Source organism: Mirounga angustirostris, unplaced genomic scaffold (assembly GCF_029215605.1).
Source record: "Mirounga angustirostris isolate CCGP_5_RB_7025 unplaced genomic scaffold, mMirAng1.0.hap1 SCAF_2, whole genome shotgun sequence".
Classification (NCBI taxonomy): Eukaryota; Metazoa; Chordata; class Mammalia; order Carnivora; family Phocidae; genus Mirounga; species Mirounga angustirostris.
Genome location: NW_026991710.1, coordinates 129,115,006 through 129,140,194, shown reverse-complemented (window position 1 = coordinate 129,140,194; position 25,189 = coordinate 129,115,006). Strand labels below are relative to the sequence as shown.

Here is a 25,189-nt window from a genome sequence, read left to right as displayed (position 1 = left end):
TTAAATAATGGGCAGAGGACCTGAACATTTTTCTAAAAAGGATATACTGATGGCCAGCAGACACATGAAAAGATGCTCAATATCACTAATCATCAGAGGAAATGCAAACCAAAACCACAATTAAATATCACCTCACACCAATCAAAAGGGCTAGTATCAAAAAGACAAGAAATAAAAAAATGTTGGCAAGGATGTGGAGAAAAGGGACCTCTTTGTGCACTGTTGATAGGAATGTAGATTGGTGCAGCCACTGTGGAAAACAGTACGGAGCTTCCTCAAAATTTAAAAATAAAAATATCAGGGGCACCTGGCTGGCTTAGTAAGAAGAGCATGAGGCTCTTTTTTTTTTTTAAAGAACATGCAACTCGTGATCTCAGGGTTGTGAGTTCAAGCTCCATGTTGGGTATAGAGATTACTTAAATAAATAAAACTCTAAAAAAAAAAATAGAAATATCATATGAGCCAGGAATTCCATTACTGGGTATTTACCCAAAAAAAATGAAACACTAATCTGAAAAGTTATATGCAGTCCTGTTTACTGCAGCATTATTTACAATAGCCAAAATATGGAAGCAACCCAAGTGTCCACTGATGGATGAATGCATAAAGATGTATATATACACCATGAAATATTACTCAACCATAAAAAAGAATGAAATCTTGCCATTTGCAATAACATGGATAGACCTAGAGGGTATTCTTCTTTTTTGTGTTTTTGTTTTTAAAACATTGTAACTTATACAATCATTAAAAGTGATGTAGCAGATTAGTATTTGCCACATGATTTTTTTTTTTACATAACTGACCATCTTTGTTCCCACCTCTGCATCCTATTTCTTCACCCCTTAAAAAAAAAGTTGACACTGAATATCACTATCAAGACTGTGTTTAGGGCACCTGGGTGGCTCAGTCGTTAAGCGTCTGCCTTCGGCTCAGGTCATGATCCCAGGGTCCTGGGATCGAGTCCCGCGTTGGGCTCCCTGCTCCGCGGGAAGCCTGCTTCTCCCTCTCCCACTCTCCCTGCTTGTGTTCCTGCTCTCGCTGTCTCTCTCTCTGTCAAATAAATAAATAAAAAATCTTAAAAAAAAAAGTGTTTAATCCCTCAATTGTGTTGGAGTAAAAAAATGGTTGAGAGCAGTGTACTGAAGATGCACATTTACTGACATGGAAAGTTGTTCCAGATGTTCCTGATACACTATTCATGCAGGAAGCAAATTATGATTCACTTTATAATTATCACTTAAATTAAATTATATATTTATAATTATAATTAATTTTAGTTTAAATTATAATTTAAAATTATAAAATTGTTTTTGAGATACACATTCACCAACAGTAAAAAGACATAAAAGATACTGCAATGATTATATCTGGGTATTAGAATTATGTCTTTAAATTTTCTTCTTTTTGATTATTGTTATGCTAATTTCAATATATTAATATACACTTACTTGCTTACCAAATTCAGTATATTTTTTGTTTTTTTAATTTAATTTTATTATGTTAATCACCATATACTACATCATTAGTTTTTGATGTAGTGTTCCATGATTCATTGTTTGCGTGAACACCCAGTGCTCCATTCAATACGTGCCCTCTTTTATACCCACCACCAGGCTAACCCATCCCCCCACCCCCCTAGAGGGTATTATTCCTAGTGAAATAAGTTTGAAAAAAGGCAAAAACCATATGATTTCACTTGTATGTGGAATTTCAAAAACAAAACAAATGGACAAACAAAAAATAGGCTCCTAAATACAGACAATAAACTCGTTGCCAGAGTGGAGGTGGGTAGGGGGGATGGACAAAGTCAGTGAAAGGGAGTAAGAGGTACAAAATTCCAGTTATAAAATAAGTAAGTCATGGAGATGAAAAGTACATCACGGGGAATATAGTCAATAATATTGTAATAATGTTGCATGGTGACAGATGACGACTATGCTTACCATAGTGAGCACTGAGTAATGTATAGAACTGTCAAATTACTATGTTGTACACCTGAAACTAATATAACATTGTATGTCAACTATATTCCAATTAAAAAAAAACCTAAAAAACTGAAACTGGGGGAAAAAAAGAATACACTTAAGAAATGTGAAATATCTATGTGAAAAAAACCTATGCAATCATTAGAAAAACACAAAGGTATGCTTGAGCAAGTGGAAAGATATCACTTGTTCTTGCTTCTTGAATAGGATGCTTCATCATTATGAAGATATCAAATCTCCCTATGTTAATTTATAAATTTAATACAAAAATTTTTTTTAAATAGCACCAGGATTTTTTGTTCTGCAATTTGAAAAGTTGAAACTAAAGTTTGATCTCAGGTCAGCTTGTCAACCTGAAATAAAACTGTAACTTAAAGAAGAAAGCTGTGGGGCGCCTGAATGGCTCAGTCAATTAAGCATCTGACTCTTGATTTCAGCTCACTCAGGTCATGATCTCAGGGTCCTGGATCTAGCCCCGACTTGGGTTCCTCACTCAGTGGGGAGTCTGCTTAAGATTCTCTCCCTCGCCCTCTGCCCCCGCCCCTGTTCGTGTGTGCGTTCTCTAATAAATAAAAAAAATCTTAAAAAAAAAAAAAACAGAAGAAAGCTTGGCATCCCTCCAAGAAAAGAACTCATTACCACTGAGTCAGTCCTACTACCTCTAGTTGATTTGCTGCCATGTGGAATGAGGATTTAGGGTTACTAAATCATCCAGTTTCCAAAAGAAGCTGAAAAATCTCAATTTGCATGTGACATTTTCCATGTGAATATGTTGGCAAGTAATATTAATTAAAAAATAAAATACAGTTTATGCAAAATAAAACATACTCTGCAGGTCATATGTAGCCCATAGGCTGCCAGTTTTTGATCTTTTGGATCAAATTTTTCTGTAAAGGGTCAGAGAGTAAATAATTTTAGGATTTGCAGGCCATAAACACCCTCTGTTGCATATTCCTGTCCATTTTTACATCATTAAAAAAATGTAAAAGGACATCCTTAGCTCAAGAGCTGTAAAAATCAGGTCTTGGATCTGGCTCTAGGGGTTGTAGCTTGCCTACCTTGGTTAATAGAAATCATTAGTTTGAGATTCAACAAATACTTCTAAAGGCAGCCATGTTATCTGACTTCTCTCACAAATATGTATTTTTTAATTAAGCTGGGATAAGTATATTTAAACTCACTGCTGTGGGACATTTCATAATGTAGTACACATTTTTCTCCTGGTATATGGAAAATATTCAGAAAGCATATCCTGAAAAGTTTATGCATGATTTTAAGATACATTCCTACCATCTGTCACATTTTAACTGCTCTTAAAATGATGCCATATTGGCTGAAAAATGTTTCCTATTTTATTCCAATCATGTTCTCAAAAAAACCCAGTTTTATCAGGTTTACAATTTAGACTTTGTGTTCAAGAATTATAAGGGTGGTTTCTTGTTTCTTGGCTGGCAGCTGTACTCATTTCCTTTTTTAATCCCTTAAAGAGAAGCATGTTTGATGAAGTTGGATAATAGCATCTATTTCTGAGACAGGCCAAGAACTTTATAATCCCATTAAGCTAATGATGTGGCAAACATCAGAGGAAAAGTCATATCCAATTCATCCTTACAGATTGCATCGGTCCTGGACCATCCTCAGAAGGGACATCAGTGATATGATCTGGCCACGAACAACTGAAAATTAGGAGACTATAAAATCTCTTTCCTAGGATTCTTTAAGAATAGGATAGTGAGATTTAAAAAAAATAACTACATGTGAAGAAGATTGATTAGATGGATATCAGCTCTCAAATACCTTTTAAACTTCACAATTCATTTGGAAAGATATTGGGAGTATCAATTATAGCATTATTTACCAAATCAAATTTGGTCATGGATCACTAGTAATTTGACTCTAGTTCTACCCCAGTTGTACTCAGTCTTCACATCAATAACAAAACCAACCCGGGACTAAGGATTTCCTAGAGCTTGGCTGGACCAATGCCCCTATGCTTCTTTATCACTATTTCTAATTTCAGGGAAGAGCAAACTTAAAAGCAGCTCTTAAAGATTAAGAACAATGATGTGCTAGGGTGGGCAAGCCAAGTGTTAAGTAACAGTGAACCACCTGTTAAACACAGCCATCACTAAAGATTAAATTACATAAACTATGATGAACCATTATGTATTAAAAATGATATTGAAGTTAAAAACTCATCACTCCCTAATTATTTTACATACCCTTCTCTGTATTCTCGACATTATTTGCATCTATTATATCTGTATGGTAGAAATACTACAGAATGATGTGCTATTGAGCATATTTTCCTAACTCTGCAGTGTCATCACATTGGTAATCTGAAATTGACTATACTGGGAATATTTACACCACACAAATAGGCAAATAATATAAATCAAGCCCCATGCAGGATCTAGTTACAATGTAGCTGTAAAGTGCTGCCTTATCTTTGCCCCCTGCTCAAAATAAAGCTGTTACCTTTCTAGCCCTGTCCGCCATGGTGCTTAGCAGCCAGGGATGCATGGTCTCAGACATGTTTACCAAGTAAAACACTGACTTGAGGGGCGCCTGGGTGGTTCAGTCATTAAGCGTCTGCCTTCGGCTCAGGTCATGATCCCAGGGTCCTGGGATCGAGCCCCACATCGGGCTCCCTGCTCAGCGGGGAGTCTACTTCTCCCTCTCCCACTCCCCCTGCTTGTATTCCCTCTCTCGCTGTGTCTCTCTCTGTCAAATAAATAAATAAAATCTTTTTAAAAAATAAATAAATAAATAAATAAATCAAGCCCCATCTCACCTCCCAGTCAGTTTAAACATTTAAAACCATATCACTATATGTTGGCTAACTGAACATACTACTACTAATAATGATAATAAATAATACTTATTTATATTTATATTGTAATTTTTATTTATAAATAATAATAGTAATAAAATAAATAAATAACCCAGAAACAAAAATAACCACATTACTGGGGATGCCTGGGTGGCACAATTGTTTAAACATCCAGAGTTTTGGCTCGAGTTGTGATCTCATGGTCGTGGGATCGAGACCTGAGTCTGGCTCTGCACTCAGCATGGTCTGCTTGAGACTCCCTCCCTCTACCCTGTGCCTTGCCCCCGCTTGTGCTCTCTCTTTCAAATAAATAAAATCTTAAAAAAAAAAAAAAAAAAGGCACATTACTGGCTTGGGAGGGTAGCACAACCTCTGGTTGGCTCATGTACAGACCACATCTCAATCATTCTTATGTTAGCCCCATAAAATGGACTTAAAAAAAAAAAAGTTGCCAAGCAGCAGAATACACATTTTTCTCAAATGCCATAGAGCATTCATCAGGATAGATCGTATGCTAGGCCACAAAACAAGTCTCAATAAGTTTAAAAAGATTGAAATCATTCAAGCATCTTTTCTGACCATAATGGTTTAAATCTAGAAATCAATTACAAGAAGAAAACTGGAAAAATCACAAATATATGGAGATTAAACATGCTACTTAACAACCAATAGGACAACAAAGAAATAAAGAAGAAATAAAAAAAATACATGGAGACAAATGAAAATGGAAATACAACATACTAAACTCTACGGGATGCAGCAAAAGCAACTCTAACAGGGAAGGTTATAGCCATACAGGCCTACCTCCAGAAACAAGAACATTCGCAAATAAGTATCTAACTTTACAACTAAAGGAACTAGAAAAATAAAGCCCAAAGTTAGTAGAAGGAAATAATATAGAGACAGAGAGCATGAGAGGGAGGAGGGTCAGAGGGAGAAGCAGACTCCCCGCCGAGCAGGGAGCCCGATGCGGGACTCGATCCCGGGACTCCGGGATCATGACCTGAGCCGAAGGCAGTCGCTTAACCAACTGAGCCACCCAGGTGCCCCGAAGGAAATAATATAGATCAGAGCAAATATCAATGAAATAGAGACTAGAAAAGACAAGAGAAAAGATCAGTAAAACTAAGAGCTGGTTCTTTGAAAAGATAAAATTGATAAACCCTTAGCCAGACTCATCAAGAAATAAGAGAGGGCTGGGGCATCTGGCTGGCTCAGTCGATAGAGCATGTGACTCTTGATCTTGAAGTTGTAAGTTCGAGCCCCACACTGGGTGTAGAGATTACTTAAAAATAAAATCTTTTTTTTTTTTTTTTTTTTTTTAAAGATTTTATTTATTTATTTGTCAGAGAGAGAGCGAGACAGAACACAAGCAGGGGGAGAGGCAGGCAGAGGGAGAAGCAGGCTCCCCGCCGAGCAAGGAGCCCGATGTGGGACTCGATCCCAGGACCCTGGGATCATGACCTGAGCTGAAGGCAGCCGCTTAACCGACTGAGCCACTCAGGCGTCTCCTAAAAATAAAATCTTAAGAAAAAATAAGAGAGGGCTCAAAAAATCAGAAATAAAAGAGAACTTACTACTGATGCCACAGAAATACAAAAGATCATAAGAGACTGTTATGAATAATTATATACCAACAAACTGGACAACTTAGAAGACACGGATAAATTCCTAGAAATATACAATCTTCAAAGATGGAATCAGGAAGAAATAAAAAATCTGAATAGACTGATTACTAGTAAGAACATAGCATCAGTAATAAAAAACTCCCAATGAACAAAAGCCTAGGACTAAGACATCTTCACCAGTGAATTCTACCAAAGGTTTGATACTTACCCTACCCTTCTCAACTCTTCCAAAAAACTGAAGAGAAGGGAATGCTCCTAAATTCATTTTATGAAACCAGCATTACCCTAAAAACAAAACCAGAGGACATCACACACACACACACACACACACAAACACAGAAATTATGGGCCAATAGCCCTAATGAACCTAGATATAAAAATCCTCAACAAAATATTAGCAAACTGAATTCAACAACACATTAAAAAGGTCATATACTATGATCAAGTGGGATTTATTCCAGGGATGGAAGGATGGTTCAACATTTGCAAATCAATCAGTGTGATACACCATTAACAAAATTAAGGATAAAAATCATACGATCATTTCGACAGATGTAAAAAAGGCATTTGACAAAATTCAACATCGATTTATGATACAAACTCTTGACAAAGTGGATATAAACAGAACATGACGTATCATAATAAAGGCCATATGTGACAAGCCCATAGCTAACATCATACTCAACAGCAAAAAAGCTGAAAGCTTTTCCCTTAAGATAAAGAGCAAGACAAGGATGCCCACTCTCACCACTTTTATTCAACACAGTATTGGAGTCCTAACCAGACCAATAAAGCAGGAAAAAGAAATAAAAGGCACCCGAATTTAAAAAGGAAGAAGTAAAACTATCACTATTTGTGGACATGATTTTATATATAGAAAGCCCTAAACACTCCACCAAAAAAACTACTATAATAAATTCAGTAAAGCTAAAGGGTACAAAGTTAATATACAAGAATATTTTACATCTTTATAAATTAACAACAAACAGAAAAATCCCAAATAGGCAAAGCAATCCTGAGAAAGAACAAAATTGAAGGTATCACATTTCCTAATTTCAAACCAAATTAATCAAAACAGTATGGTATTGGCATAAAAACAGACACATAGATCAATGGAATAGATAGAGAGCCCAGAAATAAACCGAAGTATATATGATCAATCAGTTTATGACAAAGGAGGCAAGAATATACAATGGGGGTAAGGGCAGGCTCTTTAATAAATGGTGATGGGAAAACAGGATAGCCACATGCAAAGAATGAAACTGGATCACTATCTTACACCATACACACAAATTAACTCAAAGTGGACTAAAGACTTGAATGTAAGACCAGAAACCATAAAACCCTACAAAAAAACATAGGCAGTGAACTCTGTGACACTGCTCTTGGTGATATTTTGTTTGGATCAGACTCCAAAGGCAATGGCAACAAAAATAAAAATAAACAAATGGAACTACATCAAACTAAAAAGCTTCTATACAGGGAAAAAAAAAAGTCAACAAAATTAAAAGGCAACCTAATGAATGGGAGAAGGTATTTGCAAATCACATATCCAATAGGGGTTAATATCCAAAATATAAAGAACTCATATAGCTCAGTAACAAATAAAAATAATCCAATTAGAAAATGGACAGAGGATCTGAATATACATTTTTCCAAAGAAGACATTCCGATGGCCAACAGACACATGAACAGATAGATACTCAACATCACTAACCACAATGAGATATCACCTCACGCCTGTCAGATTGCTATTATCAAAAGAACAAGAAATAGGGCGCCTGGGTGGCTCAGTGGGTTAAGTGACTGCCTTCGGCTCGGGTCGTGATCCCAGGGTCCTGGGATCGAGTCCCACATCAGGCTCCCTGCTCTGCGGGGAGCCTGCTTCTCCCTCTCCCACTCCCCCTGCTTGTGTTCCCTCTCTTGCTGTGTCTATGTCAAATAAATAAAATCTTAAAAAAAAAAAAAAAAAAAAACAAGAAATCACAAGTGTTGGTGAGAATGTGGAGAAAATGAATCCTCAAGTACTGTTAGTAGAAATGTAAATTTCTATGGCCACTATGGAAAAGAGTATGGAGGTTCTCTAAAAAAGTTAAAAATAGAACTAAAATCCAAAATTCTACTTCTGGAAAAGATATATGCAGCCCTATGTTCAGTGCAGCATTATTTATAATAGTGAAGATATGGAAACAACCTAGGTGTCCATCAGTGGATGAATGGATAAAGATGTGGTACAACAGAATACTACTCAGCCATAAAAAAGAATGAAATCTTGCCATTTGCAACAATATAGATGGACCTAGATGGTATTATGCTAAGTGAAATAAGTCAGAAAGACAAATACATGGTATCTCGTATGTGGAGTCTAAAAAAATAAGCAAACAGAACAAAACCAAACAAAACTCATAGATACAGAGAGTATGTTGGTGGTTGCCAGAGGGGAGGGTGTGGGGGTAGGTGAAATGTGCAAGGGGTACAAAGTTATATAAATAAATAAGTCATGGAGATGTATGGAATGTACAGCTTGGTGACTATAGTCAATATTATATTGCAAATTTGAAAGTTGCTAAGAGTAAATCTTAAAAGTTTAGATCACAAGAAAAATTTTTTATAACTTTAGTAACAGATGGTAACTAGACTATGATCATTTTGCAAAGTATACAAATGTCCCAATTGTTACACTGTACACCTGAAACTAATATAATATTGTATGTTAATTATACTTCAATTTTTATAAAGTTGCCCAAAATCTTTTAGGGATCATTAGAAATGGCTTCCTTTTGGAACATACATACTCTTTCTTTAAACAAAGAGGTACATTTCCTAATAAACAGCAAACAAATTTTGGAATTCCCACAATTGGTGTTTTTGGGAAAGGCTTATGACTGGTTATTTTTATTTTTTGCCCTCTGTCTCTTATATCAAATACTTTCTCCTGTGAAAAGAGCTGTTGCCCTAAGGCAACATAAAGTAGTCTTGAGAACAAAGAACAAAGATGGACCAATTTGCTCCCCCCAGCCTCCAGGAAGTAATTAAGAAGGCCCAGAGCAATTCCATGCAATACAAAGGCCAGATTCACTAACAAATGGTTTGGATGCTGTTTGGGTCTTTTCAGACATATGGAGTATCTCATTCAAGTTACTTAAAAGAACATCAAATTTAGTATGAGAAAAAATTAAGGCATGTGTGTAAAGGGCATTACACACATTAGTTTTGTTTTTTTTCTTTAAGCTTTTCTTGGAGTGCCTACAATACGCTATAAACACCCAAGCTGAATTGGAAAAAAAGGCATATACACAAAACAAATTATTTTTAATTTACTCTTTTTTAGGTAGTTGAAAAAAAAATCCCTGAACTCTAGCTGGTGATATGTGCCATATTAATGCCACTATATCTTAAAAAGTACATAAATCAGGACAAAGGGCCATGTGCTTGTTTACAGTAAAAGGGCATCAAAAAGTCAAAAGAAAGTTTTCATGACTCAGGAATTACTACCTAACTCTAAACTTATTTTTTTCTATAGGAAATTCACAAATATGATGCAGTATACTAAGAATCAATCACATACATTTTCCACTAAATAATAAAAAATAGTAGAGCAACCATTAAAGTTTTAAAGGTTAGTTCCAAGTGTTAATGTGTGGGTGTATGTCTGTAATAGAAACTTCAAAGGTACCCTTAGTTCTCAATATTTAATATTTGAGTGAAACTAAAAAATGTTGTCATGTCATGATGTCTTTGATCTCTAAAAAATTATTTGTAAACCTAAGTGGATGATTTTATTTGCACTTTCCTACTTTGATGACCACTTGGGAATATAGTCATAATCCTGCTTTTGATAGATCAAAAAAAGTGAAAACCATCTCCACTTTATACTTTATTTAAAATTAATAAAATGATAAACACAATTACAGGTAAATGGCAATTCAGTACACTTAGTTGGATAATAAATTGAAAAATTACATATTCACAGGTACACAGATCCTTTACCAACATTGAACATTTTAGTCTATGTAGTCAAAGTCTTCTGGAATTCCAAAGTTTTTATCAATTTTATTTTCTTCGAACCCAAATTTTCTTTTGGCCCAAGATTTTATTGCAAATATATTATCTATAAAGAAAATTGAGAAATATTTTTAAGAATTGAAAATATAATCAGAAAACATGTCAAATATAATTATATTTTTTGTTACTTCTATTACTTTCAGAAGTATCAACATAAGAAGTGTGCTTTATTTTCAAAAGTAATGGCAATTCATTTCCAAAGAAAGAAAATACTTTAATTAGTATTTTAAGCAACCAGATCACATATTTAAAAATTCAGCAAATTAGTTGCCACTAAAAAATACCTGACTTAAGAATAATCCAAAAACAGGGAAAGGCTAACAATGGTGTTTCTTCCACATTTCCACAGGAGAGGCCAGGACTCTTACCTCAGGAATTACAATTGCTCCTGTTCCCAAAGGGTACACATTCTCTCCAGACCTTTTTCCTTTCCCCACAGATAATAATGGTTTCCAGATAATCAGGCCAGTGCGAGGGAGAAGGGAAGAGAATAGAAGATAGTTCTCCTATCTTAACACTAGTAGATGTATCCTTTGTGTCCTCTAGGGGGGTATTTAAAATGCATTTTACCACTGAAGAAGTGTTATATCTACTTATAGGAATTTATCCCAAGGAAACAAAATAAATTGTGTACAAAGATTTACAGCTAAATCTTTATTCCAATGTAATAAAAGAAAAAAATAAAAGCAATCCAAGTATCTAATTTCATTTATTGTACTTCGCTTTATTGTACTTCAAAGATAGTACAGTTTTTACATATTGAAGGTCTGTGGCAACCATGTGTTGAGGAAGTCTATTGGCACCATTTTCTAATGACATTTGCTCACTTCATATATTATGTCACACTTTGGCAATTTTCACATATTTGAAACTCTTTTGTTAATATTATTATATTTGTTCTGGTGATCTGTGAGCAGTGATCTTTGATATTATTATTGTCATTGTTTTGGGACACCACAAACTGCACCTATATAAGATAGCATACTTAATAATGTTTTGTGTGTCTGTCCCACCAACTGGCGGTTCCCCCGCCTCTGTACCTCTCCTCAGGCCTCCCTATTTCCTGAGACACAACAACTATAGTATTAGGCCAATGAATAAACCCTACAACGGCCTCTAAGTGTTCAAGTGAAAGAAAGGGTTGCACATCCCTCACTTTAAATCAATAGCTAGAAATGATTAAGCTTGGGGAGAAAGCCAAAACAGGCTGAAAACTAGGCCCCTTGTGCCAGACACTCAAGTCGTGATTGCAAAGAGTTCATGAGAGAAATTACAAGCACTACTCCAGTAAACACATAAATGGTAAGAAAGTGAAACAGCCTCATTGCTGATATAGAGAAAGTGGAGTGGTCTGGATAAAAGATCAAACCAGCCACAACATTCCCTTAAGCCAAAGCCTAATGCAGTGCAAGGCCCTAAGTCTCCTCAGTACTGTGAAGGCTGAGCGGTGAGACTTGGAGAAGCTGCAGAAAAAAGAGTTGGAAGCCAGCAGAAGCCGGTTCATGAGGTTTAAGAAGCCATCTCCCTAACATCAAAGTGCAGGATGAAGCAGCAAGTGCTGATGGAGAAGCTGCAGCAAGTTCTCCTGAAGATCCAGCTAAGATCATTCATGAAGGTGGCTACACTGAACAATAGATTTTTAATGTAGATGAAACAGCTTTCTACTGGAAGATGATATCATCTAGGACTTTCATAGCCAGAGAGAAGTCAGTGCCTGGCTTCAAAGAACAGGCTGACTTTCTTGTTAGGGGCTAATGCCCCTGGTGACTTTCACTTGAAACCAATGCTCATTTACCATGCTGAAAATCCTAGAGCCCTTAAGGACTCTGTTAAATCTACTCTGCCTGTGCTCTAACACAACATCCATTCTGTGGCCCATGGATCAAGGAGTACTTTTGACTTTCAAATCTTTTTTTTTTTTTTTAATATTTTATTTATTTATTTGAGAGAGAGAATGAGAGAGAGCACATGAGAGGGGGGAGGGTCAGAGGGAGAAGAAGACTCCCCGCCGAGTAGGGAGCCCGATGCGGGACTCGATCCAGGGACTCCAGGATCATGACCTGAGCCGAAGGCAGACGCTCAACCAACTGAGCCACCCAGGCGCCCTTGACTTTCAAATCTTATTTAAGAAATACACTTCATAAAGCTATAGTTGCCATAGATAGTAAGTGATTCCTCTGATGAATGTGAGCAAAGTAAATTAAAAACTTTCTGGAAAGGATTCACCATTCCAGATGCCATTAGGAACATTCACAATTTATGGGAAGATGTCTGAATATCAACATTAACAAGTTTGGTAGAAGTTGGTTCCAACTCTCAAGGATGACTGTGAGGAGTTCAAGACTTCAGTGGAGCAAGTAACTGCAGATGTGATGGGAATAGCGAGAGAACTACAACTCGAGGTGGAGCCTGAATGGGACCGAAATGCTACAATCTCATGGTAAAATTTGAAGGGATGAGGAGTTGCTTCTCATGGATGAGCAAAGAAAGTGATTTCTTGAGATGGAATCTACTTCTGGTGAAGATGCTGTGAATATAGTTGAAATGACCAATAAAGAATTTACAGTGTTAGATAAACTTAATTGATAAAGCAGGGGCAGGGTTTGAGAACAGCGACTCCCAATTTTGAAAGTTCTACTGCGGATAAAATGCTAACGAACAGAATCACACACTACAGAGAAATCATTCATGAACGGTGTAAGACAGGTATAAAGTGTATTACAGGTACTCTATTAGGTAGAGAGCCTAGGCCTTCAAGCTGACACAAGAGAGAGAAAAATCAACTTATTACTAAATAATTCCAAAGTGTTATTTATGTTAAAGAGAAAAGATCAAGTATTATGTGTACAGCTTCCAGAACAGGCTCCAAGAGCACAGAAAGCTTGCCGGGAAATGAGAGAACAGATGTAACGATGAAGGAAGCTTGAAGGAATGGACTTCAAACCTGGACCAGGAGAGAAAAAAATCCCATACCCATGAGTAGTACTCCACATTCCCTTTTCCCCCAGCCCCTGGAGACCATTAATCTACTTTCCATCTCAATGAATTTCCCTATTCTGGACATTTCATATAAATGAATTGATACAATATGTGTCTAGCTTCTTTCACTTAGCATCATGTTTTCAAGGTTCATCCATGTTGTAGCAGGTATCAGTACTTCATTCCTCTTTATGGTCAAATAATATTCCATTGTATGGATATACCACATTTTGCCTTCAAGACAATGTTACCTGAAATCTTGATAATTCATTCCCCGTCAAATAAAATGTTCCTATTACGTGGAAATTTTTATAAATGGATAAGAAATAGTGTTTGTTTGTTTTTTCCTTTAAAGAAACAGCCTTAAGACTAGCAGGATTTCTGTTCATTTCCATGGTGGCATCCTCAGGATATATGCAGAAATAGGATGGGCAATATCATAAACATGAGTCAGTGTTTAGGACCTCACAGCATCTATCCCCCTCCCCACTCATTGAGATGCCTCTCACACAAAGTCATAAAAACTCCACTATCTTAACTATTAAGCAAGGTTTTATATAAGTTGTTAAATCACATCTAAGGTGTATTTAATGTCATACATAAATCATTTAGATGTGATATTTCTAGTTATAGTTATACCCTAAGGTAATCTCTCATTTTATAAAACTGAAATACTGAATTACTGAACAGTAAGTATTTTCCATTCTACACACATTTTAAGGACCTTTTTAGGTAAAAGGAAAGCAAACCCTTAACTAATAAGTAGGTAACAATCTTTAGTTACAAATATTATGGACGTTTTCTTTTTGTTTTGAAGACAGGTTGGTTTTCTGAGGTGTAATTTGTTTTAACTCCATGATTTTCATAACACTTTTATGTTGGAAGGAGCAAGTTGTAACTTCAAATGGAAATATGGTTCCTTTTTTTTTTTTTTTACTTTTTTTATTACAAAGTATTATTATTTTTTATTAACATATAATGTATTATTTGTTTCAAGGGTACAGGTCTGTGATTCATCAGTCTTACACAATTCCTAACAGCTGTTTCTGCTGTGCTAAAAATATCTTCTTTCCTATATGATTTTAAAAGTTTCAGGTTCTTTCTCAACTAATAACATAAGGGGAAAAAGAAGTTCAAAATGTTCCTTTTTTTCATCATAACTGGACGTTTACGATCAAGTGCAAAACATGAAAGGATTTTTTAAAGAGAAGAATGGGAAAGGGGAGTATTTGTTTATCTATGTATCTAACATTGTGTGAAAGGGCTTACAAATTGTTTTATTTAATTCTCCCAAAACATAAGGTAGATATAATCTACACAGAGGAAGCAGGTTCAGAGAAGTTCAATAAGTGATACAGCAGCTAAAGAACACAATCCGGATTCCTTTCAAAGTCAACTTCTTCCTACCATATACACAGGCTGCTTGTTCCTACTGCTTGCTGAGCTGCTTTGCTGAGAACTATTGGGGGAAATCACTTTCTTATTTTTAACCTACGAGACCACTTGTCTTTTTTGCTCATTCAAAATTTTGTATTTCTCAAATTTAAATTGGTATCACTGTATTTATTATTTATTTATACTTATTGGACACACATCTCATTCTTCTCTTTTCTTTAATGTTAACTTGCTGTTTTTACCCTCTTCTGTTCTTATCATTAAAGCATTACATTATTTATGAAATGTATTACTTTGTAATGAACAAGGTTGCAATTTTATAGGAACCAAAGGCCAATTACAATGATTTTATCAATCTACTTAATTCTAAGATAGACAAGGAAACATGATTCTTAAACGTTTTGTGACATACAGAAGCCTGGACATGGAGTCAGGAAACCTGGCTCAAACCTTTGTACATCCAATGACTAATCACCTTTGACTCAAGGCATCACTTTAAATTTTCTGCATTTCTGCGTCAATACGATCTTAACTATACTCTCCCAGAGAAACAGAATGATGAGTAGTAGTACATGTGAAGGTATTATAGACTCTTACCAGGACGGTAAAAGTTCAGTTACCATTACTTTAGAATACTAGAAAAACATCAGTGTAATTTGTAGATAGGTTTTAACAATACTAATCATACCTGTATACAATTGACAACAATCATTATTTTAATAACTTTCTTCTACACTTTAAGACACAGGGGAAAATGCCTTATTAATTCTCATTTCTTAGAACATCTCTGGTGTAGACCAGAGGGTGTATCCATTGGCAAATGGATTACTGAGGCATTTATATGAAAGCAGGTACACAGAGAAGACAATATCATGTAGTGGTAAGAGCTCGGACTCTGGGATCAGAAAAGCTGGGTTCTAAATCCTGTTCACTGCCTAGCCCCTGTGTCACCATGGGCTCCTGATGGCCTCAGTTTCATCTCTAAAATTAGGGATGATAATCCTATTTGCCTCACAAGATTGTTGCAGAGATAAAATGAGAATGCACCACAGATACTCTTTGCAATGCCTGGCTTATAGTCCAGCCCTCAACAAATGTTAGCTATTATTATTATGAGCAAGAAGACAAATCTTTAGGATTCATGAAATTCTTAAAGTTTTATCTTGCACTAATATCATGAAGGTTAAGTGATTAGCCCAAGTGATTTACCTAGGAAAAATTACACAAAAATTAAACTGCAAGCAGTCATTGGTTTTATAAAAATATGTTGTAATTTACATACAAAATGACTCATAGTAAGATTTAAAAAAAAATAAACTTAAGTAACTGAAATGATTTAATGTAATGATTTAATAAAAACTTAATACAGGGATGCCTGAATGGCTCAGTCAGTTAAACATATGACTCAGTTTCGGCTAAGGTCATGATCCCAAGCGTCATGGGATTGAGCCCCACGTCAGGCTCAGCGCTCAGTGCAGAGTCTGCTCAAGATTCTCTCTCTCTCTCCCTCTCCCTTTGCCCCTCCCCCTGCTCTCACGTGTGCATGCTCTAAAAATAAACAAAATCTTAAAAAAAAACAACCCATACATTTCTGGAAAGGTCTTTTCTTGAACAAAACTAGGCAAAATAGCTTCTGCATTTCATATCATAGTAAGTGTGGAAAAAGCTTAACTATAGCTTAGCAGTACCATTATAATACATACCAGTCCATCTGTTAGCAGCTTCTTTGGCTACTTTATTTGCTTGACCTGAAAAAAATATATATATAAATAATCATATTCATCTATTTATAGACTCATTTTTTACATGAACAAAAGGTTATACAAATAGTTTACGTAAAAAGCTCAAATAGTGACATATTGTATCCAACAATCCTGTTCAACTTCCCAAAGAAATTTTGGTTTCAATTATATTAGTCATGAATAGTCAATGTAAACAATTTCCCTTTCCTAAATGTCCATTATTACTGTACTTGTTCCTTTAAAGATAAGTGTGAGATGTGTTTCTCAAATAATTTACAAAATCAAGAGGATACAATAATTTAAGTTTAACGATAAGAATTTGAGTATATAGATTATAGCAAACCTGACCTTAAAAAAATTTATATTATACATCTTGCTATTAAATGTATCTATATCTATGTCTTTCAAGTTAATCTACATAGCACATTAACAGTGCCATGATCAACTGAGCGTAAATACTATTTATTATGATGGCATTTATTTATTGAAAGATAATTTATATACTACAGAATTCACCATATTAAAGTGTATAATTCAGAAGATTTTAGAACAGGGTTGTAAAACCATCACCACTACCTAATTCCAGAACATTCTCATCACCCAAAAGAAAATCCCATACCCATGAGTAGTACTCCACATTCCCTTTTCCCCCAGCCCCTGGAGACCATTAATCTACTTTCCATTTCAATGAATTTCCCTATTCTGGACATTTCATATAAATGAATTGATACAATATGTGTCTAGCTTCTTTCACTTAGCATCATGTTTTCAAGGTTCATCCATGTTGTAGCAGGTATCAATACTTCATTCCTTTTAATGGTCAAATAGTATTCCATCATATGGATATACGACATTTTGTTTAGTCATTCAACAGTTGATGGACATTTGGGTTGTTTATTGCTAATATGAATAATTTAATAATTTTTGTGTGAACATTTTTTTTAATTCTCTTGGATATATACCTAGGAGTGGAGTTGCTGGCTCATATTGTAACTCTATGCATAACATTTTGGGGAAGACATAAATTGTCTTCCAAAGGGGCTATATCATTTTAACAATACCACCAGCAAACTAAGAGTTCCAATTTTTCCACCTCCTCACCAACAATTATTTTCCATTCTTTTTATTATAGCCATCCTATGCATTGTGAAGTAGTATCTCATTTTGGTTTTGATTTGCATTTCCCTAATAACTAATGATGTTGAGCATCTTTTCCTATGCTTATTGACCATTTGCATATTTTCCTTGGAAAAACTAATACTTTGCCCATGTTTAAATTGGGTTTTCAAAAATTGTTCAGTTGTAATTTTTAAAAATATATACATTTTGGATATTGGACACTTGTCAGATACAGGATTTACAAATATTTTCTCCTGTGGGTTTTCTTTTCACTTTCTTGGTAAGGTACCTTGATACACAAAATTTGTTAATTTTAATGAAGTCATATTGATCTGTTTTTTCTGTTTGTTTGTTTGAGCTTTTGGTGTCCTATCCAAGAAACTGCTGCCTAATCCAAGGATACAGAGATATATACTTATATTTTCTTCTAAGAATTTTATAGTTTCTTATATTTAGTTCTTTGATCTGAGTTAGTTTTTGTATATGGTCTGAGATGGGAGTCCAGTTGGATTCATTTGCATGTGATAACCAGTTATACCCAGCACCATTAGTTGAGAACACTATTTTCTCCTAATTAAACAGTCTTGGCACCATTGGTCTTAAAAATCAATTGGTTTTACTTCTGGACTTTCACTTCTATTTCTTTAACCAGCATGTCTATTCTTTTTTTTTTTTTAAGTAATCTCTATACCCAATGTGGGGCTTGAACTCATGACCCCAAGATCAAGAGTCATGTGCTCTTCTGACTGAGCTAGCCAGGTGCCCCTGCATGTCTATTCTTATACTAGCACCACACTGTCTTGATTATTGTAGCTTTGTAGGCAGTTTTGAAATTGGAAAATTTGAGTCTTCCAACTTTACTGTTTTCTTTCAAGATTTCTTTTTAAAGATTTATTTATATATTTGAGAGAGAAAGAGAGAGAGAGCGTATGCACATGCACGCTGAGGGGGAGGGGTGCAGAAGGAGAGGGAGAGTGAAACTTAAGCAGACTTGGAGCTGAGCACAGAGCCCAACACAGGGATCAATCTCACAACCCTGAGATCACGACCTGAGCCAAAACCAAGTGTTGGTCGCTTAACTGACTGCACCACCCAGGCATCCCTCTTTCAAGATTCTTTTGGCTATTCTGGGTCCTTTGCATTTTCATATGAATTTTAGGATCAACTTACCAATTCCTACCAAAAAGCAGTTAGAAGTTTGATAGGTTTTACATTGAATCTGTAGATCAATTTGAGGAGTATTTCCATCTTAACAATATTAAGCCTTTCTATAAATACAGAATGTCTGTTCATAGAGGTCTTTAGTTTCATTCAATGTTTGTAGTTTTCAGTATAAGTTTTGCACTTCCTTGACTAATTTTATTCTTAAGTATTTCCTTCATTTGTAAATACTTTTCTTAATCTCATTTTCAGATTGTTCACTGTTAACATATAAGATACATGTTATTTTTGTATATTGATTTTTGTATCCTACAACCTGCTGACCTCACTTAATACTTAATGTGGATGTCTTTTCTCTTTTTTGCCTAATTGCCCTGGCTTGAACTTCCAGTACAATGTTGAATAGAAGTGGTAAGGGAGGTCATCCTTGAGGAAAGCATATAGCCTTTTACCATTCAATATGATGTAAGCTGTAGATTTATTATAGATGCCCTTTTATAAATTGAGGAAGTTCACTTCTTTTCCTAGTTTGTTGAGTATTTGTATCATGAAAGGGTATTGGATTTTGTCAAAATTTTTTCTTTGTCTAATGAGACAAACATGCTGTTACTGTCACAAATTATTTTATATATTGTGTGCCCAACAAAATAGCTTATCATTATTGCTTTATGCAGCTGTATTTTAAATAAAATAGGAGAACCACAAGGAGATACAAACAAAAATACATATATACTGTCTTTTATATTTACCTATGAAGCAGCCTTCACCAGTGTGCTTTATTTTTTCATGTTACTGTCTAGTGTCCTTTCACTTCAATGAGAAAGACTCCCATATTTTTTTAGGGCAGGTCTGCTAGTGACAAACTCTGTTGTTTACCTGGGAATATCTTACTTTGTCCTTCCTTTTTTAAGGAAAATATTTCTGGATACAGAATTCTTGGTGGACAGTTATTTTCCCCCCTTCACTTTGAATACATCATCCCAATGTCTTTGGCTTCTATGGCTTCTAATAAAAAACAAATTGTTAATCTGATTGAAAATTCCCTGTGTATGATGAGTCACCTCCTTCTTGTTGCTTTCTAGAGTCTCTGTTTATCTTTCGACAAGTTGATTATGATGAGTCTATATGTGGATCTTTTTGAGGTTGTCCTAAATTGGAGTTTGTTAAGTTTTTTCTATGTATAGATTGTTTTTCATCAAATTTGAAAAGGGTTCAGCTTTCTTCTTTTTTTAATATTCTTTTGGTCCCATTCTCTCCCCTCTCCTTCTGGGGACTTCCTTTATGTATATGTTGGCACTCTTGATGCTGTGCCACAGGTCTCTTGAGACTCTGTTGGTATTTCTTCATTCTTTTTTCTTTCTGTTCCTCAGATTGAATTATCTCTGTTGAACTATCTCCAAGTCACCAATTCTTTCTTTTGCCTGCTCAAATTGGCTGTTAATCCCGAGTGAAATTTTCGTTTCAGTTATGGTTTTCAACTCCAGCATTTCATTTGGTTCCTTTTTAATAATTTCCGTATCTTTGCCGATACTTTCTACTTGGTGAGTTTTCATTCTCAGGCTTTCCTTCAGTTCTTTAGACATGTTTTTCTTTAGCTCTTTTAACATATTTAAAATACCTGACTGAAATTCTGGGCCTAGCAAGTCCAACATCATGTGCATGAACCATACTTTCTTTGTATATCTTGCAATTTTTTTGTTGAAAGTTGGACATTTTAAGTAATATGATGTGGCGACTCTGGAAATCACATACTTCCCCCCCTTCCCAGGGTTGTTGTTTTTGGTACTTGTTGCTATTGTTTGTTTAGTGATTTCTCTGAACTAATTCTGTAAAGTCTGTATTCTTTGTTATGTGTGGCTACTAAAGTCTCTAGTTTGCTTACCAGGCATACTACAAGCCAGATCAAATAAGGACAATCCTTCCTATTCGTGGCTTTCAGAAAACCACCAAAGATGTCAAATAGTGACAATTTGGGGGAAACGAGGGTCTTAAAGAGCTCCAGCTCCATTTTACTCCCTCTGATACCAGGAACGCATGGCTGTTGTTTTTCAAGATTACTGCTGAGCTAGAGAGTAGGGGATGAGAATAGGACAAACTAAAACACCATAAAGCTTATTATTCTTGCTGAGATTCAGCCATTTTTTCTTGAATAGGTAAATCACTGGTTAGTTTCTAGAATTCTGGAAAAGTTGTGACAATTTTTGGCAGCTTTCATGAAGGATACATTTTCAAAGGTCCTTACTCCATCATTTTCACTGTCATCCTAGCATTTCTAAGAAAATTTCTTAAGTACTTCTAAGATTTACTTTCAAGTATTTTTGTAGGAATTCAATTTTTACTACAACTTATTTTATCTGTTCTCACTTAAGTAATGGTCAGAGTAGCTAAAATTAAATTTTATTTTTTATACATTATTGCTTTGACTTCTCATTTCTTAGATATTTGCAACCAATCTTGCTAAAACTTATTTGATGTAGATGTCAATAAGTCATCCAGCATGATGAAATATAAATATTTCCTGCAAGAATTATTGAGAAATAAGTAAAAGATTATACATAGCTATGTCTACATGAATATAAAGGTTGCAGCTCTTATCAGAGGAACTGTTACAAAATAAACCATGACAGACTTAGAAATTAGTCTGATTGTTGTAACATGGGTGCTACAGCCACACTATTAAGAACCAAATCTTATTAAAATCAATTTGTGAAACTCATAATCCTTTAATCCAGTATAATCTGTTCTGCAATAACATGATAGCCAAAATCCTATGAAACCCCTCATTATCAAAACGCATGTTTTAAAAACAACAATCTCTTTGGGAAAAGGAAATAATCTCATGTGGGAGAATAGAGGTTAAAATCTAAAAAAAATTCTCTAGTTTTAGTAATAAGGAGATCACTGCCATTTACTACTTAAATGTTTAAATTTCTTGAATCTGTGGGTTTATAATTTACATCAAATTTGAAAAAAAAATAGCCTTCATTTCTTCTGACAGTTATTTCTTCAAACATTTTTCAGGCCTGGACACATGTACACACACACACCCACTCACACACACATACCCCACCCCAAGCATACACTCCTTTTGGGACTTTGATTACAAATATATTAGGTCATTTGAAGTTGTCCTACATGTCATGGATGCTATACTCATTTAAAAAATTTATTTTTCCTCTCCAGTTTCATTTTGGATAGTTTCTACTGCTATGTCTTCAAATACACTAATCCTTTTTCCTGCAGTTTAATCTGCTATTAATTCAGTCCAGTGTATTTTTCATTTCAGACACTGTAGTGTTCAACTCCAGAAGTTTAACATGAATCTTTTTTTTGTATCTTCCATGTTTCTACTTAACTTTTTGAACATACACTTTTAAAAAAAAAAATTTTTTTTTTAAAGATTTTATTTATTTATTTGAGAGAGAGAATGAGAGACAGAGAGCATGAGAGGGAGGAGGGTCAGAGGGAAAAGCAGACTCCCCGCCCAGCAGGGAGCCCGATGCGGGACTCGATCCCAGGACTCCAGGATCATGACCTGAGCCGAAGGCAGTCGTTTAACCAACTGAGCCACCCAGGCGCCCGAACATACACTTTTTAAAAAAGACTTACTCATCTATTTTAGAGAGAGAGAGAATGCAAGCAGGGAGTGGGGGAAGGTCAGAGGGAGAGAATCCCCAAGCAGACTCCCCACTGAGCACAGAGCCCTGATGCAGGGCTCCATCTCACAACCCATGAGATCACAACCTGAGCCAAAACCAACAGTCAGATGCCCAACTGACTCAGCCACCTAGGTGCCCCTATATGATACATTCGTAATAGCTTTTAATGTTATTGTCTTCTAATTCTACTATCTGTGTCAGTTATGGGTCAGTTTTGACTGAAGGATTATTGTTTTCACTAAGGAACATCTTTTCCTACTTCTTTGCATGCCTGGTTATCTTTCATTATATGCTAGACATTATGAATTTTATTTTGTTGGGTGCTGAGTATGTTTGTATTTCTAGAAATATTCTTTAGCTTTGTTCTGAGATGCATTTAAGTTACTTTGCAATAGTTTGATGTTTTCAAGACTTGGCTGTTATGGTTTGTTAGATGGATGGAAAACAAAGCTCAGTCTATGGCTAATTAGTGCTTGCCAAGTGAGGCAAGGTGTTCTTGAGCGCTCCACCTAATGCCTTGTGAATTATACATTCTTCCAATCGGCCTGGTGAGAACAGGCCTTATTCTTGGTCCTGTGTGAGTGCCGGGTACTTCTTCCCTCTAATTCTCTGAAATTGTTCTTTCCCCAGCTTTTGGTAGTTACTTCACCTGCATTCACCGAATACTTGAGGTGAACCCTCTGTAGATACCCAGGGATCTCTTTCTGTATAACTTTTCCTCTCTAGTATGCTGTCCTGTGAACTCTAGCCACACTGGTCTCCCTGATTCTCAGTTCCATTTGCAGGGCTCTGACTAGGTTCTCCTTCCTTGTGCCACAGCCTGGAAATGCAATAAAATAAGCCGACACAATTTTAAGACTTACTTTGTCTATTTTCTTTCTCTAAGAATCACTGTCCTTTATTGTCTGATATCACGTAACTTAAAAACCTATTTCATATATTTTGTGTGTTTTCAGGTGGCAGAATAAATCCCGTCTGTTACTACTCTATCTTGCCTGGAAGTAGAACTGTCACATTTGAATAAAAGTTTGTTAGCTGTTTTGAATTTTAAAACAGAGGAATTGGACATTTCTCTATAAAAGTATGAACTGAAGTTAGTCTAAAATTCTTTTTACAGGTGTACAGGCTTTAATACGATTTTTTTTCTTCTGATTATAGTTTGGTAGCTTTCCACAGAAAAAAACATCCTACCTTCACATCTAAAATATATTTAGGGAATAACGGAATTATCCTACATAACTGCTGTCCATTAAATAAGTTGTAATTCTCTATAATTAATGTATTTTATTAAAATAGATAATATTTTTAATGGAGTGAAATAAAAATAATACAAAGCCAGGAAGGAAGGACCCTTATTCTCTCATTCCCCTATAAAGATCAGAAATGCACAATGTAAAAATGTCAAAAATGAATACACATGTAATGAATTCATCATTATAAAATTTTACAGGATCCAAACACAGATCTTATGTGACTACATAATTAAATACAAAAAGATAACCTAGGTCTGATGTTGATAAAGAATGATAAAGTTTCTTAACTCACTGTTATCCAGAAAACATTTTCTTCTCATTGACTTAGACCTCATAGCCTGCATAATACTCATACACATTGACATGTTTTCCTTAGGTTGAAAAATAAATTACCAACCATAAAAGTTAAGATTGAGAACAGAGGTCAGGCAACCAGTATAAGTTACAGTTGGAACTTCCTCCTCAACTATGTTATGCTACCCTCCAGAGAATTCATCATCACTTATATACCCTGAAATTTCTTCCATCAAGTTTCATCACCTTTCTAAGAGGTGAGGAAATTGCCAAAATTGCTGCTTGATTCAGAGATACAAGAATAGCAACATCTGAAATTACATGCCTGAAATAAGTTTCCCCTCTTCATGAACTATTCTGGCACAATTCTCTACCCTTGTGGATTTTCTGCACCTCAAGATGATCCATGGGCTTAGGATCACCATCAGTATAGGTCAGAGTGGTTTTGTAAGACTAAATAAGTTTTAGTGATTCCTGAGTGGACAGAAGTAATCAAAATTATGAAAAGGATTGTAAAAATAGGAGGTCACAAGTAGAGGTGATCTCAGTCAGGGTCATGTCTCCAGGGAAAGAGCAATGGCAAAATAATGGGGACAACAAAGTAGAAAAGGAGAAGACTTGATTGGGTATGGCTAGGAGTTGTAGGTCCTTGAAAGAAAAGAGAATGAAATTGGGTAAGCAAAGAATTGGTATCATCAAGGAAAAAGTCCCCTAACACACAAAACTGAAATTATGAAGGAAGGCAGAACCAAATAAGAGTAATATATGAAGGACCAGATTTGATAACTGCGAAAACAGAATTTTTATGATGAACAGCTAGAGGGCACAGCCACGCTGATCCTAAAACTAAATTACCTGAAGGTATTAAATCTGGGGAAGAAAACTGTTCTCAAAGTTTCTTTCATGACACATTTGATGTCTTCTTTAACAAGCAGCATGCATTTCCTTTTAAAGACGATTCATGAGCAGGCCTAGCCTTCTCATAGTAACCTCCTACCATGTCTCTTGTTGCTTTGAGGTGCTCGCGTTCAAGGAGGGTCATTTGATATTAGTTAAAACTTCAAGACTGATTA

The 25,189-nt window shown here is 35.4% G+C and overlaps 1 protein-coding gene and 1 non-coding gene across 7 annotated transcripts in view; one reads left to right on the top strand and one right to left on the bottom strand.

The window, feature by feature from the left end:
• The window catches only part of MND1 (meiotic nuclear divisions 1), a 115,797-nt gene that overhangs the window by 38,452 nt on the left and 52,156 nt on the right, over positions 1-25,189 (bottom strand). For 4 of the 6 annotated variants that reach the window (XM_064585186.1, XM_064585188.1, XM_064585187.1 and 1 more), the window contains 2 exons: positions 16,592-16,636; positions 898-1,053 (listed from right to left, as the gene is read on the bottom strand). In XM_064585186.1, coding sequence (XP_064441256.1) covers positions 938-1,053; positions 16,592-16,636 — 161 coding nt within the window. In that variant the 3' untranslated portion in view covers positions 898-937. Of the gene's footprint in view, positions 1-897; positions 1,054-10,313; positions 10,561-16,591; positions 16,637-25,189 lie in introns of those variants that run through there. The other 2 variants (XM_045880273.3, XR_010409590.1) reach the window with 2 other exon arrangements.
• On the top strand, positions 4,393-4,523 carry LOC123849162 (small nucleolar RNA SNORA63). The gene has a single exon (XR_006791988.1). It is a non-coding gene; the product is annotated as a small nucleolar RNA SNORA63 (small nucleolar RNA).